This window comes from Brassica rapa, chromosome A08, assembly GCF_000309985.2.
Source record: "Brassica rapa cultivar Chiifu-401-42 chromosome A08, CAAS_Brap_v3.01, whole genome shotgun sequence".
Lineage (NCBI taxonomy): Eukaryota > Viridiplantae > Streptophyta > Magnoliopsida > Brassicales > Brassicaceae > Brassica > Brassica rapa.
Genome location: NC_024802.2, coordinates 15,990,656 through 16,008,039, shown reverse-complemented (window position 1 = coordinate 16,008,039; position 17,384 = coordinate 15,990,656). Strand labels below are relative to the sequence as shown.

At 32.9% G+C, this 17,384-nt stretch overlaps 3 protein-coding genes and 1 pseudogene across 3 annotated transcripts; 1 reads left to right on the top strand and 3 right to left on the bottom strand.

The window, feature by feature from the left end:
* Positions 1-257: 257 nt before the first annotated feature.
* On the bottom strand, positions 258-2,495 carry LOC103835538. Its single transcript, XM_009111720.3, has one exon. The coding sequence runs from the start codon at positions 2,055-2,057 to the stop codon at positions 1,077-1,079; it is 981 nt and encodes a 326-aa protein (XP_009109968.3). The 5' UTR covers positions 2,058-2,495; the 3' UTR covers positions 258-1,076.
* Positions 2,496-6,213: 3,718 nt separating this feature from the next.
* Positions 6,214-8,691, bottom strand: LOC103834977 (annotated as a pseudogene).
* Positions 8,692-8,993: 302 nt separating this feature from the next.
* LOC103834978 (purple acid phosphatase 6) lies at positions 8,994-11,317 on the top strand. Its single transcript, XM_009111068.3, has 7 exons — positions 8,994-9,382; positions 9,472-9,684; positions 9,778-9,889; positions 9,972-10,198; positions 10,281-10,419; positions 10,498-10,840; positions 10,924-11,317. The coding sequence occupies exons 1-7, from the start codon at positions 9,230-9,232 to the stop codon at positions 11,114-11,116; spliced, it is 1,380 nt and encodes a 459-aa protein (XP_009109316.1). The 5' UTR covers positions 8,994-9,229; the 3' UTR covers positions 11,117-11,317.
* Positions 11,318-11,340: 23 nt separating this feature from the next.
* On the bottom strand, positions 11,341-14,075 carry LOC103834979 (aldehyde dehydrogenase family 3 member F1). The gene is made up of 9 exons (XM_009111069.3): positions 13,655-14,075; positions 13,422-13,518; positions 13,127-13,333; positions 12,739-12,863; positions 12,548-12,652; positions 12,297-12,469; positions 12,126-12,216; positions 11,899-12,048; positions 11,341-11,786 (listed from the first exon to the last, which is right to left on the bottom strand). The coding sequence occupies exons 1-9, from the start codon at positions 13,940-13,942 to the stop codon at positions 11,538-11,540; spliced, it is 1,485 nt and encodes a 494-aa protein (XP_009109317.2). The 5' UTR covers positions 13,943-14,075; the 3' UTR covers positions 11,341-11,537.
* Between the last annotated feature and the right edge of the window lie 3,309 nt (positions 14,076-17,384).

Sequence of the window (17,384 nt, the reverse complement as noted above, 5' to 3'; positions counted from 1 at the left end):
GACGAAAATCATGAAAAGAAGAAAAAATACGTCCTACTCCAAATAGAAAGATTGACTTCATGGATGAATTATCCTCGACACTAATTAAGACTTAATATAACTTAGAAACTTTCAATTATTTGATATTTGACAATGACGATATAAACACACAATTTCTTTATATCACTATTGTCAAATATCAAATAATTTAATATTTTGAAGTTATAATAAGTTGTAAGTCGTGTTGAAAATTATTAATTTAAGATGTATAAATTAGTTTTATAATAGATTAATGTATTAAAAATATAAATTAGTTTTAAAGGCTTACAAATCAATCTAAAACAATGTATAAATGATAATAAATAACTTAAAACCCCTTTAATGACTTTTAGTGATAAAACCCCTCAACTAAAGATGAATCGTAAAAAAAACCCTCAACTAAAAATCCAATGAAATAAACCTTCAACTTTAAACCGTTAATATATGTCACCCTCCGTCACGGTTTTTTAGACGGAGGGTAACATATGTTAACGGAACTAAAGTTGAGGGTTTATTTCACAGGATTTTTAGTTGAGGGTTTTTTTTACGATTCATCTTTAGTTGAGGGGTTTAATTACTAAAAACCCAAGAAGGGCAGAGCGAATATATGAGGTGGCCCTGTGATAGACTGAATATTTGGATCAAGTCCCAATTTCCCACGAGAAGCAAGAAAACATGTGAATACTATAACTAAGTGACTTAACAACAATGTACACATGGCTTTCATGCACCAATATCATAATTTGCAATCTTCTAAGGTCTGAACTGCACACTTCCATGAACTCTTGTTAAAAAACTCTTAGTTAAACCAATGAACTAAGGGGTTTCCACGAACTCTTGTTATTATGATGCGATCATACCGTCTAACATTTATTGTCGAGCAAATGTTGATTTTATGGAATGATATTGAATGCACTATTTCCATTATCTAATGCAGTTTTTTTTGGTCTAAATGTTAAGATTTATAACCATTTTCTGAGTTTTACATGTTGCATTAGCAACTTATTACAAGAGCAAGAGGAAATAAACTGAAATAGAAACTAGAACAAGAAACAACATTAGCTAAAAGGATCAACAAACCAAAAGTAAAGCTCTAGAAGAGAATGAGCTTGATCAGGAGCCGGAGAGAGCGAGAGCAACCTGTCTCTCATAATCCGGTCCACAATCCTGAAGAAAGCCACCGGTTGGCGGGCAACATCCCTGAAAATTCTTGCATTACGCTCGCGCCATAAGGAGTAGACAATAACCTGCAGTAGTAGCTTCATGATAGTCTTCACTTGTGATGAATATAGGCCATTGTATCTTGTAATCATCAAAACCACAGAGGAGAGATCCGATGGTGGGGAGGTGATAAATCTGCCACAAAACATGGACCAGATAGACGCCGCGAATAAACACTCAAAAAATAAGTGCTGGTGAGATTCAAGGTGAGAAGAGCACAAGACACAACGATCTGGAACTGCTAAACCCCAAGAAATTAGACGATCTCTAGTTGGTAGTCTTCCCAAAAAAGACAACCAGGTGATAAAGGAATAACGGGAAACTTCTTCCCTGAACCAAACTACCTCATGCCACTCAACAGCGGGGGATCGTTGACGCAAAAAATCCCAAGTGACTGAAGAGGAGAATTTAGCCCCAAACCTACCCGTGTGAGATCCCCAAAGAAAGGAGTCTTTGTCGTTAGCAGGAGCAGGGACCGGAGTGGTGGTGAGAACAATCTGCAGTGTTACTGCGTTTTGACTTCTAGCTGAAGGGAGGTTCCAGTGACCATCCCTGACTGCATCAGCAACAGTTGCAGAGATTGGAAGCCTTAGTGTCCTAGATGCAGTAGAGCCGAATAACAAATGTAGAGGCCCTAGTTCTGTCCAGAAATCAAACCAGAAGGAAGCGGTGGTACCATTACCAACAGAACACCGAAGGAACGTTGGTAATAGATGTTTAAGCTGTAACATACTCCTAACAGTCACAGAGAAACGCTGGGAGTCCCTAACCAGCCAAAAGTTTTTCCCATTGAACCTGTTGGACGAGAGCCAAGCCATCTAATGCAGTTAGCATGCTACATTATAAAATAATGTCTGTCGTCTAGCATAAGAGAGAAAATAGTCAAGCGCTGGGCACCCCTCGTCTTCCTATAGATGTATATGAACGCTCCTCGGCTCGTAAAGCCTATTGTATTGTATATGGACATTTCTGGGCTCATAAATGTTATGGTGTCGAATCTAGTGTAATCATATCTATCTACTATACGTGAAGTAAGTTTTCAAAATGGAGCTCTCAGTTAAAGTGGTTAATATCGTTTATATCCTTAATGAATAAAATGTATAAATAAATTAAAAAATAAAAACGAAATTTTAATTGATTTTGATTAGATAATTGATTAATATTAAGAATAGTAAGAATTATCCAAAATCTGAAAATATAATTTTAAAAAAGAGATAACTTCTGTATATATTGTATTGTTATCTGAAAAAGTCTTTAAGTAAAAAAGTTCAAAACATAAATTATATAACTAAATATTAATTAAATAAAATTATTAATTATATAATTAAAAATAGAATATTGAATTATCCAAAATCTAAAAATATAATTAAAAAGATAATTTCTATATATATATTGTATTGTTATCTGAAAAAGTATTTTAGTAAAACGTTAAAACATAAATTATATAATTAAATATCAATCAAACCATTTTTTTAATTATATAATTAAAAACTATTATTTGCGAAGTAAATTTTCGCAATGGAGCTCTCACGTTGAAAGTTAGAGTGGTTAATATCGTTTAATCCTTAATGAATAAAATGTATAAATAAATTAAAAAATAAAAACAAAATTTTAATTTATTTTGATTAGATAATTGATTAATATTAAGAATAGTAAGAATTATCCAAAATCTGAAAATATAATTTAAAAAAAGACATAACTTCTGTATATATTGTATTGTTATATGAAAAAGTCTTTAAGTAAAAAGTTAAAAACACAAATTCTATAACTAAATATTAATTAAAGAAAATTATTAATTTTATAATTAAAAATAGAATATTGAATTATCCAAAATCTAAAAATTATAATTAAAAAAGATAAATTCTATATATATATTGTATTGTTATCTGAAAAAGTATTTTAGTAAAACGTTAAAAATATAAATTATATAATTAAATATTAATCAAATAATTTTTTTAATTATATAATTAAAAAATATAATATTGAATTATTTTAAGATTTATTTTAGTAATGAATCTATATCTATATATATAAAAATATGTTTGCCTCTCTCCTAATCTATCCACGTGGAAAGTCACTCTTTGACAGGTCGACAAGTGTCTCTGGGTTTTATTTCTTTGGCTGGACTTGAGTTTAACTTTGGGCTTATACTATGAACAATTGACAAGGCTTTTTACTCTTTAATATTATTGAATGTGTTAATTATTTCTTAATAGATAGTAGATAAAACAAAAAAAAACACACATTACGATATGGACGTTATATTATCATCAAAGCAATCTTTACCGTATGTACGTCATCCTCCGATAATTTATAAAGTAGCAACGAATCTATGAGTTCAACAAATTTGCAATTACCTACTTCAGAATTTTAAGTATATAAACAGTCTACAATAGTGTGTTGAATATTATATTCATATGATTTAAAAGCCTTTACAAATTTTTTTTTTAAACATACACCAAAAACTTTATGAAAGTAAATATCCATTCAGGTTTTCAACCACTTCAAATACCACCAACGCAAAAAATTTAATCAAGTGCACGAAAACTATAATATATTTAAAACTAAAATAAATACATTAGTTAATAAAAAATCCTTTTGAAAAAATATTATGGATGCATACATAAATATTAAGAGAAATGTATAAAAGGAAATAAAAGTAACAATAACTTGAAGAACAAAATATATAAGACTGAGAATATTTATGATTTGTGGTCTAAGATATATTCAACTTATTGTCACAAAAACTTAATAAAAAAAATACATACTTTGTTTTAAGAACATTAAAGATCACTTTAACATTTTAAGAAAAATTATGAATTAATAATATTAATATAAAATTATATCCGAAAAACTTACCACTAAATGCATAAACAAAAAAATAAACAAACCCTAAACCAAACGCTAAACCTTTCCTACTACCTAAATCCTAAATCCTACTTAACCTTAAACCCTACCTAAACCTAGACCTTAACCCTATCTAACCCTAAACCCTACATAAACTAACCCTAATCCCTAAACCGTTCCTACTACCTAAACCCTAAACCTATCTAACCGTAAACCTATTTAACCCTAAACCCTACCTAACCCTAAACCCTACCGAACTCTAAAACCCTACCTAAAACCTAACCCTAAACCCTCCCTAACCCTAAACCCTACCTACCCTAAACCCTACCTAACCCTAAACCCTACCTAATCCAAAACCCTACCTAACCCTAACCCTACATAACTCTAAACCCTACTAATTCTACCTAACTTAAACCCTACATAATCTAAAACCTTTCTAACCCTAAACCCTTTCTAGCCTTAAACCCTACCTAACCCTAAACCCTACTAACCCTAAACCCTACCTAACCCTAAACCCTACTAGCCCTAAACCCTACCTAACCCTAAACCCTTTCTAACCCTAAACCCTACCTAACCCTAAACCCCTTCTAACCCTAAACCTGACCTAACCCTAAACCCTGCCTAACCCTAAACCCTACCTAACCCTAATCCCTTTCTAGCCCTAAATCTAACTAACCCTAAACCCTACTAACCCTAAACCTTTCTAACCCTAAACCCTGCTAACCCTAAACCCTAGCTAATTCTAAACCTTACCTAACCCTACATAACCCTAAACCCTACTAACTCTACACCCTACCTAACCTAAACCCTACCTAATCTAAACCCTATCTAACCCTAAAACCTTTCTAACCCTAAACCTTTTCTAACCCTAAACTCTACTAACCCTAAACCCTACCTAATTCTCAACTCTACCTAACCATAAACCCTATCTAACCCTAAACCCTACCTAACCCCATACCTACCTATTCTAAACCCTATCTACCCTAAATCCTACCTAGCCCTAAACCCTACCTAACCCTAAACCCTACTAACCCTAAACCCTACCTATTAAACCCTACCTAACCCTAAACCCTACCTACCCTAAACCCTACCTAACCCTAAATCCTACCTAACCTTAAAAACCCTACCTAACCCTAAACCCTTTCTAACCCTAAACCCTACCTAATCCTAAACTCTGCTAACCCTAAACCCTGCCTAAATTTAACCATAAATCTCATCTTAACCCTAAAACTCTACCAACCCTAAACACTAAAAAATAATTTCAAAACTTAAAGCTAAAAAACCTTAAACAGCTATGTAATTTGTTGTTGTGATATTCAAATAACAGATTACATAGCAGATATTAGATCTTACATTCATTATTTTAATTGCCAAAATATTTTGAAAGTTGTATCTTATGAATAAAAAGGATAAATTATATTTTAATAACGTTAAATTTTGTTAAAATAGAATGAAAAACTATTATCATAAATAAATAAAGAATTTTGATGAAATTTAAAAATCTTCGAATCAATAACAATTAATTAGTAATATTTAAAAAACCCTTAAACTATTATAGCAGTAGAATCTCAAAAAAAAAATTAAAGTTCTCAAACATTTATTTGCCAATAACCATCCTTAAATCTTTGCTCATTCAAAAAAATAATATTCTTTACATAAATTGGAAACAAGTTTGTTTTTTGACTAGAGACCCAAGTTTAAATTATACCACTAAAATATTTTAATTTAATTGTTCAGAAATAACAAGTTAATGTTTTTAAAACAATAACCATCCTTAAATCTTTGCTCATTCAAAAAAAAATATTCTTTACATAAATTGGAGACAAGTTTTGTTTTTTGACTAGAGATCCAAGTTTAAATTATACTACTAAAATATTTTAATATTTAATTGTTCAGAAATATATATATATTTATATATTCGAGAGTAGACAATGCATTGATGATACTAAATTGATCGCAAGAATTATTTTTGGAAAACACAATATAACTAGTATAGTATACAAATAATTTTTTTTTAAATTTATAAAAATGTTTAAGCCTGTATCGCGGGCAGAACACCTAGTAGTTTCATAATGATAGAGAATTAGGTTTTAAGTTTTGAATGAAAAGTTTTTAGCAAAAAAAAGTTTCTAACAGAAAAGTAGTTGCAGTTTGATTGATTCTATGTCTATGCATGGAAAATGATACATCAAGTGGAAATGAACAATGATAGATTTCATTGAATTTGCTTCATCTGTTTTCTTGATAGTTGATACTCTAGTTTTATAATCATATATTTAATATTTGCCACACATATCTATATATGTTTTATTTCATTGTTTCCTTCAAAAGACAACAACAAATGTGATGGGTCGTATGTCTTCCTTAGCCAACTCCTCGTCAAACATTCTACCATAAGTATCAAACAGCTTGTCCAAAATCTCTTCTCCGAAGTGTGGAGCAAGCATTGACTCTTGGACCGCTCTTATCGTCTTTGCAGCCAGCTCACCGGAACTCATGCCATCCTCGTTGTCTTTCTTTTCCACTTCCATTATCTCTAACTTTTCTAATTCGAAAGACTATTCTTTGTTCACTTCACCTTCTATCTCAGCAGCACTCGCAGCGTAAAAGTGCGTCTCGTAAGAATCGAGCTTCTCCTCTTCAGTTTCTCCCTACAGTACATGGTTTCTAAATCAAATTTTTTAAAATTTCGCACATATTCATAAAATATTTTAAATTTTGGTCAAAACATACAAATTTTGTGATTATCTATTTGCCATAAATTTAAACCATTAAGAATTTAAGTACAATTAATTTTTTGTAGTTAAAATTAATTGTTAGTTGATAAAACTGTATTAAAATACATATGTGTGTGTTTTTTTTTTTTTTTTGAAACTGAGCAGATGTGTGTTTTTTTGAAATAATTTTTCACCTGTCCGACAAGATCTGCTATGGCTCTTGCCAGAATTTCCCAGGTGAAAGACATTCCTCTATCAACATGATCAGGACCTTCTCTTCCGAGTATTATGAGCACCATTCTGCCTGCAGCAACCACCTCTTTTGATCGAGACCGGAGAAACATGGAGAAGTCTTCCTTGAACTGGCTGTAGTAAGCTTTGGAAACAGCTTCAGGGCTTGAGGAGCAGATGTTAATACAACCTTTGTTTATGGACTTGCCTTGATGGTCAAACAAAGCTGGAGGAACCTGCAATGAAAAAGAAACAATGTATATACATATCTCAGCTACCATTTTTATAGATAACTCTGTTCACCTTGGAAAGCCAGTGTAAGCTGAAAGAGGAATAGATGAAGTGGATTGTATTTTCAGGGAATAGCCGTCCATAGAATGATATATCCAGGATAAGCTGCAATGAAAATTGCAGGGCAAACATCATTCTTGGTATCTCTCTTGAGCTCCATGTGAAAGTCAGGCAAGGTCTTGAATATAGAGTTGAAGTCATTTTGAGGGAGATCATTAAGGAAGATGCTGAATTCCGGCAAGGGCTGTTTTGGTATCTCACGGTGGTGAGCAATTTCTACGGTTTTGATTATGTCTCTAATGGTGGAAAGAGTGTTTGGTCCTGAAGAACATCCTAGGTCAGCTATTCCTAAACTCTTGGGTCTCGTCTCTTTGTAGAGTTGTTGCACTGTCTCTAGTGTTATGTGCTTTGCATTATCAGAGGATTTTTTTCTGCAAATATCAAAACAACAAAAAGGGTAATTACAAGTCAAGATTATATATGAAGCAAGTGAAGATAATTGAAATATCAAGAACCTGGACGGAAGAGTTTCTGGCATAGCTTGTCATGCGAAACTTTCTTTCTAGTTCCCTCTTCTCCATCACAATGACAAAAAGAACACGAAAACAATTTTCTTGGATGAGGGAGTAATCTTTTTGTTAGAATTTGTCGTCTTTTAATGGAGTAATCTTTGGCATGTCACATCAATATTCCAGTACCCATACTTCTTGTTTTGCGAGGATATTGTGTGGATTTCATAAGACTTTTTTTTTTCTAACAAAATAAAAAGGATTTCATAAGACCGATACATATTATTAATAGATGGAAAAGCTTTTGTGGTTGAAAGTAGAGATGGGAATTTGAGTTAATACATGCAGGTCCGCTTCCTAGATTATTCCCAAAGCTTTTGTGGTTGAAAATAGAGATGGGAATTTGAGTTAGAGCATCTCCAATGTAAAACTCCATTTTTTCCTCTAAAATAGAGTAAAAGTGAAAATGGAGTAAAATTGTTCCAACCCTATTCCATTTCCCAGTCCATTATGGAGTGATGAACAAACAAAAAATAAACTACTCTATTTATGGAGTAAATTTTATTATGGAGTAAGATATGGAGTTGGGTTGGAGCATTCCTTACTCCATATCTACTTTTACTCTATTTTAGAGGAAAAAATGGAGTTGGGATGGAGATGCCCTTAATACAGGCATGTCCGCTTCGTTGCGAGCCGGAAAGCGTACCGGCAGGTTAAAGTGGGTTTAAGGTTTCTTAAATTTTTTTTTTTGTTTTTTTGTCTGAAAAAAATTAAAATTAAAAGGAATGCGATTGACACGTGTCAATAGAGCCCATAAACAATACGTGAAACCAACATAAGTCGATCATTATTTGATCACTTTTGTTACCGGTTTTTTACTGATTTGTAGGACCTACCATTATTTTTTTGTAAAACCCCCTTTAAAAACCGTCTTAGATCCACGGCTTTCTATCGGTCGACTGATTTAAATATTCCCGAGGTGAGGATAAATTTGGCAGATGCAGGTTGATCAAATTTGAGTTGTGCGTGCATACCGGTTAATCCGCATATAATATAAAGCTGTTAAACTTTTTTTTTTACCTTTTGCAGAAAATCTTTGCAATATCTTAACTTCCGGTTACATAAAAAAAAAAAACCTTTTGAATATTCTTTTTGAAATAGATAGTGCAACAGATTTATCCGAGGTATATATTACTAAATTAAAACTGTTACCGATTTATCCGAGGGTATATATTCCTAAATTAAAATAGTTTTAAGCTTATCGCTTTATATATATAGATTCCAAGCCAAATACTGGCATATTCCACTCGATCATATATATATATATATATAAAAACCTAGTTTACCAACTAAACACTACAAACAATTAAGTTCTTGAAGCGATCACTGATAAACATGAAGATATTCATGCTCTCCATCCTGCTTCTAAGCATCGCTACGTTAATCAATGGTGGAATAACAAGCAAATATGTACGACAAGCTCAGCCCGCTAATGAGATGTCTCTTGAAACATTCCCGTCTCCCGCCGGCCACAATGCTCCAGAACAGGTTTTAGTTTCTTCTTTTTTTATCAATTCTATCTTAATACACCAGAACCACGTACTTGTATTGATATTTTTTGTTTGTTATGGTTTCAGGTTCATCTAACGCAAGGAGATCACAATGGCCGTGGCATGATCATCTCTTGGGTGACACCGTTAAACCTAGATGGTTCTGACGTAGTTACTTACTGGATCGCCAGTAATGGAAGTGACATAAAGCGGAGAAAGAAGAAAGCCTCCACGTCTTCTTACAAATTTTATGACTATTCTTCTGGATTTCTTCATCACGCCACCATTAAAAATCTCGAGGTTTGTGTACTTTTTATTACTTAACTTCTCATCCAAGGAACAAAGTGGTCTTCTTTTTATACGATGTCTTAATGTTTCTGTTCTACATGTCAGTACGATACTAAATACATGTATGAGGTTGGTACTGATAAATCAGTTAGACAATTCTCCTTCACAACTCCCCCAAAGGTTGGACCTGACGTTCCATACACATTCGGGATTATTGGTAATTAACTAATTTTTATTAATCTAGATTTAAAACTAGTGTTTCAACATTAATATCTAATGATGAGTCATTCTTTTTGTAGGTGATCTTGGACAAACCTATGCTTCTAACGAAACATTGTACCATTACATGTCGAACCCTAAAGGCCAAACCATTCTCTTTCCCGGAGACTTGGCTTACCAAGACAACCATCCAAACCATGACCAGAGAAAATGGGATACTTGGGGAAGATTCATGGAGCCTTGCGCTGCTTACCAGCCCATTATCTATGCTGCTGGGAATCACGAGATTGATTTCGTTCCAAACATAGTAAGATTCACCTATTTCAAGTCTTTTCGTAATTTCGTTTGGTTCAGTTTTGGTTTAATTACATTTTGGATCTTTTAATCAGGGCGAGCGTCACGCATTCAGGCCTTATATTCACCGTTACCATAACGCCTTCAAAACCTCAGGGAGCATATCTCCTCTTTGGTACTCAGTCAGACGCGGCCCTGCTCACATCATCGTCCTATCCTCTTACTCTGGCTACGGTAACAGAAAAACCACTAAAAAAAGACTAGTGAATATTTTTCTTGATTTTGTTTACATAACACTTATCTCATTTCTAGGAAAATACACACCGCAATACGTGTGGCTCGAGCAAGAGCTGAAGAACGTGAATAGAGAGGAGACTCCATGGTTGATTGTTATGGTTCACTCGCCGTGGTACAATAGTGTCAACTACCATTACATGGAAGGTGAGAGCATGAGGGTAATGTTTGAGTCGTGGTTTGTTAACAGCAAGGTTGATTTGGTCTTGGCTGGTCATGTCCATGCGTATGAAAGATCCGAACGTGTTTCCAATATTAAGTATAATATCACCAATGGCTTGAGCACTCCAGTGAAAGATCCTAATGCTCCAATTTACATCACAATCGGAGATGGAGGAAACATCGAAGGAATCGCAAATAGGTAAATAAAACAGTTTTGTTCGGTCTATTTTTAAGTTGTTTTAACCATATTGAAACTAGCATGGTATGTCTCTCTTTCTTCAGTTTTACAGATCCGCAACCGAGTTACTCGGCCTATAGGGAATCGAGTTTTGGTCATGCTCTTCTTGAAATTAAGAACAAGACACACGCACAATACACATGGCATAGGAACCAAGACAATGAACCCGTAGCAGCTGATTCTCTCATGATGCATAACAGATACTTCTTCCCAAAGGAGGAGATAGCTTCGGACTAAGGATTAGATAGCTTCGGACTGTTTGGTTTGCTGATTTGAATAAGGAGTGTTTTTAGATTGTTTTTTTTTCTTTGATTTTCTGTTTAGGTTATTATGGATTTTTTCAATTTAATTTAGTTTGATTAATTGATATTGCACTGTTATTTCGGATATTCTGTTCAAATCTTTAAATAATATTTCATTATTTGAGTTGCTTCAAAATTTAGATCAATCATAATCTCTTCTTTTTAAGGAAAAATATAACAAGATATTACTAATATGCTAATAGCCTTTTGTTTATATTAAGTGAAACACAAAATTACTTATATAGAAAACCTTAAGCTTAAATAATATTGGAATCAAACTTATTAGATGAAGATATGAATATCAGACAAAAGGTGATATGAATTATTCATATATATTTAGTGTGTGTTCGTGTGTCTCACTTTCTCACTCCTTTTGTCAGACCAAGCATTAAGAGGACAAGCTTGAAGTAAGCTTCACGAAATGCGAGCCTAATAAAGTTGAGCTTGAAGTTGTTCCATGGAGGGTATCGAGCTTCAAGATCCATTGCTAAGCTTCCTTCCATTATTGCCTTCTCGTGACTGAAACATTCGAATGAGTATTTCCCGTGATACCTTCCCATTCCACTCTGTCCTACTCCTCCAAAGGGCAATGCATCACACATATACTGAAAGTTCAATAACACTTAAACTTTAATGAAGTTCTAAATTGTCTAATCAGAGTCAAAATACAAAGTTTACCCTACTCAGCCTAGACTAATTTTGTGGAGATTAATCTACCTGGATCATGAGGTCGTTGAAGGTAACACTTCCAGAGGATGTTTCTGACAAGATTCTAGTTTTAAGGTTCTCGTCTTTGGTGAATGCATAGATGGCAAGTGGCTTTGGTTTTGACTTGATGAACCCTATGCTTTCTTGGATGTCACGTAACTTTCATTACATCAGAGGAAATAAACAAAAATCAGCAACGATAATTTGATATTTACTAACTAAGATTTTATACTTACTGTGATAATAGGGAGAATTGGGCCAAATATTTCTTCATTCACTATCTCAGAATCAAGAGGAGGATCCAACAAGATCGTTGGCTCAACATACCTGCCAAACAAATTTAGGTTAAATGACTTGTAGAACAGATTACTTGTAATACAAGAAACATGATTGAATCAAAAGCTTACAGCTTCTCTTCATCCATGGAGCCACCATAGACGATTGAAGCTTTAACACGAGGATCATTAAGAAGACGAGACAATCTCTGAAAGTGTTTCTTGGTGACAATCTTAGCGAGACATCCAGATTCTTTAGGGTTTTCCCCAAAGAAAGACCTTATCACCGGCTTAAACATATCAATCTATAGAAAATCACCAAACGCTTAGAGATACTGCAGAAACAACGTTTGCATTTGCGTTTTGTGTGTACACGTACGTACCAGAGTAGAAGCAAAACTCTGTTCGACAAGAACGTAATCTACAGAGATACAAGCTTGTCCACTGCAAGATCCCCACTTTCCTCCAGAGATTCTCTTCACAACCGACTACATGCTCATCATCAATAAAAAATTCCAGACACTTTCACTATCATATCAAACTAGAGCTAAGAGAAACATAATAAAGTACATGCCTTCATGTCCTTTGAAACAGAGTGGTGATCAATAATGGTGGGACATTTTCCACCAAGCTCCAATGTCACAGGAGTCAAATGCTCTGCAGCTGCAGCCATTATGATCTTTCCAATCTTTGGACTTCCTACAAACAAATACACAACAACAATTATGTGAATGCCGCTTTTTACCATACTTGAAATTTTGGAAATCTTAAAAAATTTTATAGTATGAATTTTAGTTAAATTTTTTATTTTAAATGATTTGGGAGTTTATGTTCATATATATTAATTCAAAAAAAAAATTGAGAATCTAAAGCCAAAGTTTCACTTGACTATGTTCAGGACCGGCTCTAATTATGCCCCAACAAGCGAGTTATTGAATGTTAAGGGATGAACTGAATAATACCTGTGAAGAAGATCTTGTCCCATTGATGCTGTAAGAGGATTGTTGCGATATCAGGTCCTCCTTCAATAACTTTGATGGCTTTAGTGTCGAGATAAGACGGGATTAACTTAGCGAGCAAGGCAGATGCGTTAGGGCTTAATTCAGACGCCTTGAGTAGCACGGTATTTCCTGCTGCTATTGCCCCAATCATTGGGTCTAAAGACAAAGCTGATTACAAAAAATAAAAAAGCACAATATTAACTCTATTTAAAATACCTCATAAGAACATGGAACTGATTCAAGATTCAGTTCTTACATATAGGAAAGTTCCAGCTAGACAGAACAAGAACCGTCCCATACGGTTCAGAGATCACTTTCCCTGTTGCTGGGTAGAACAATAGAGGAAGGTTGCTCTGTTTTTTTTTTCAGCACCAAGAAAATAATTAGCCAAAAAAAGATTAATACTATTTCTTGCAAAGTTTCCTAAACCAAGATCAAGATTGTCTCATACTAGAGTTACTAAATATGTGCATAGTGTATGGTTCTTACGTTTCTGGGAACGACCCATTTATCAAGGCAGTTTAAAGCAGTAGTAGCTGATCTCATGACAAAACCAAGCTCATCTCTGAAAGCTTCAGTACTGTGTTTTCCCAAATCTTGAAACAGAACATCGCTCATCTTCTCTTCGTTGTCTTTAACCATTTCGATTATAGCTCCGAGCTGTGCCTTCCTCCACTTCACGCTCCTCGTCCTTCCGCTCGCAAACGTATCTCTCATCTCTCTCAAGCTCTGATCCACAGTCTCCTTCACGGCTTCCATGCTTCTCTCTCTCTCCATTCTCTTCTGACGTAAGTTTGGTTATTTAAAAGCTATCTGCTTGTTTGATTGCCTCTTCAGGAGCTAGAAGGTTTCAGTTTCAATCACTTATAGTATAGGTGGTTGTTTAAAGAGGAAAGGAAAGAAAAACTAGTTGGGGGAATGATAAGGTAAACAACATTAACTAGGTTCCGCTACTTAGGTTTAACAATCGTTATCATGAAGATGGATGTCCATGTCATCGAATTAAATGTTATCGTTGACAGATTCCTTCAGTATTTTATAGAAATACTTTATAGTATTATACAATATGAAGTATGTGGATCGGTGACATTAATGGGTCTGTCTATTGTCTCATCTATCAGAGTCCGGAAAGTCTGGTTAGTAGCACTGGGCATTAAATGCTTCGCCGCTCATAATATCTCGTATCTTTCGTCGACTATATAAGTATCAAATTCAAATCTAAAACGTTTTATTAGTTTGATATAATGTGGGGTGATACAGTTTATATAATGTAGTTGGGAACATCAAGAAGTTTTGCGTATGGAAACGTTAATAGTACTATAATTATATTGTACACCAATAATAGTACTGTGTTTATTCTAATGTAGGTGATGGGTAGCAAAATAGTCATTAAACATTAATCCGATAGGGGAAAATAAATATCAATACTATTAAAAGAGAAGGAGTCCTAAAAAAATCTATCTATAAAAGTTGTTTGAACCATTTCATTAGACTTAATCTTTATTGGTCTTACTTTATATATTGTAACAATATATTAGTCAATCCCCTTATATTTAACTGATTTTTATTCTTTCCTCTAACAATATGCGTGATATTATTAATTAATATCATTAGTTTGTTACCAAAATTAGAGGGAATCAAGTTATGGAAACTTTCAAATCATGGGAATCGAATTATGGTAATCGAATTACTTTATTACCGAAATTATGGGGACTTTAATATCGTCAGTTTGCTGTACCCTTTTGTGCATTCCCATCTATGCAGCATGTCCATATGTGCTTTTTCTGTATTTTTTTTTTGAAACTTATATGTGCTATTTTATTGTTTATTGTTTATACCTCTCGATTAAAATGAACTGCATATTTAGTTTAGTACTATATATATATATATGTATAGTTTTTCCGTGATGAAGAAAGATGGACGACTAATAATACAATCATCTATCAACTAAAAACATGGTTCAAAATTTTATTTTGAATTTTTTTTATTATTACTCTATGTTTTATATAAAACACTTCTTCTATAAATTAACTTTATGCTCAGGATCTACAATATTTATATATATTGTACCATTAAACATATTGTACTATATCATTTTACATTATATAGTTTCAAATATTTACACATTCAAATTTAATAAAAATAGTTTGGCAATCATATGTTAAAACAAAATTATATATTTATATATATATTACGTCAAATTAATTTTTATAAAAATTATTATAATAAAAAGAATTATTAAGAAAGTTTAAAAACTATTGAAAACATACAAATATGTTCTATTGAATTAGCTAAAAAAATCTACTAAGTAAATCTTAATCCATATCAATTTAACAAATGTAATTATTATAAAATAAACAAAATATAGTGAGAGAGTAGGTCTGGGTATTCAGATATTCATGTCAATTGCTTTTTATCTGGGTTCTTTGGATCCTAAATATTTAGATCCAATAAATTTTTGAATTTTTGAATTATGGTTTAGGTTGGTTCCATGTCCGGGTCGGTTCGGAATAATATTTCAAATACATGTAACATACATGTAGTATCTGGATACGTATCAGGTCTAGGTTGGTTCAATTATTAAGATCTGAAAAGATTAGAAATACCTGAAAACCTTAAAATAATCTGAAACTTCAAAAATAACCAAAAAAATCAACAAATACCCAAAATATATTCAGATACCCTAAAAAGATCTCAAATTCTTTCTGAAATATAACTCGAAAAACCAAAAATATATTTTGAAATCTGAAAGTATAACTGAAAACTTAACTAAAAAAAAGAATATATGTAATATCGAAAACATATCCAAAATACTGAAATATACCTAATATACACAAAACATTTCATGTACGTTGGGTATCCGACCAGGTTTTGGGTAGGATCCGTCCAAACCAAGATCCATTGGTCTAAAAAAATACCCAATATGTACATTTCCATGGACACGATCGGGTTTTTTTTTCCAGATTCGAGTAAATGTCTAGGTTTAAGAAAGAGAATTAAAAAAAATGCACATAAAAATCTCAAATAAACTAATTCATAAATTATATAATTTAAACAAATTCTCTTCTTAAATATTATACAATTTTGCTACATAATAACGTACAACAACCGCAAAATACTAATTCATGTCAAATTTTGTCTATAATTAAAAATGCGCTTTGAGTATAATCCAAAAAAAAATCTTGCGCTTTTGAAGCGCGGATCAAAATCTAGTATGTTAATTATAAATGTAAACGCCATATACTAAGAAATTAAGATTTTATCTGCGCTATTTCCACGGTGGAAAAAAAAATCATTAACTTTCTCTTTGTATTTTTTATCAGCTATCTTTTTATACTCCATTTTATTCTATGAACCAATTTTATTTTGCGTTGTATTTTTACAAAATATTGTATAAAGTAAATTACCAAAAAGAATACTTCCCATTGAAAACAAATAAACTATACATCCTAAGCCATGCGTGAAAGTGTTTAGAGAAAAATATTATGGAAAAAATACTGCAGACGTAGACTGAGAGAAAGAGTTCATAAAATTAATAAATGAAAGTTTTCCATTTATCTTAGTTCCAAATTAAATTACATCGATCAGAATTTCATGCAGTCGCATTCAGAAATATTCATTTCACTTCGATCGCATTAAGCCGATCCGTCCGATTGTGCTAATTATGCCAGTTAATGTAATAGTCAAGTTGCCAGTTAACCACCACCGTAGCACACGCATTTTATTGCATTGTTAAAATTCGAGTGAAACAAAAGAAGATAGAGCAGTATAGAAACGAATAGAGGGGTGTTCCGAGAATCAAACTCGTGACCTGGGACCTCTCGCACCCGAAATGCGTTATATGCTTATGTTGCTACTAAAATTTAGTCATGTGACATGTCAAAGTTTTTTTGCACCTTTTCGAGTAGAATGGTTATTGAGTTTTGAATGTTTATCCTTTTTATATTTTTCAGTGAAGTATATGATATTTTTATGAGTATTAGTGTAATCACAAACCAAGATCAGTCTAGAAGATTAGTCAAATTGTTATAAAGTCAAGGATTTCACTAGTGTTTACTCCAATAGATCTATCACTGAGGTCGTAAAGTATGTATGTATGTATATATAAATCACTAAACACTACAAAAAAGTCTACATTGATAGCACATTGTTATAGCACGTTTTACTGAACTGCTGTCGTAGATGATTTAAATATTTCTGTATTATATTATAGCATTAG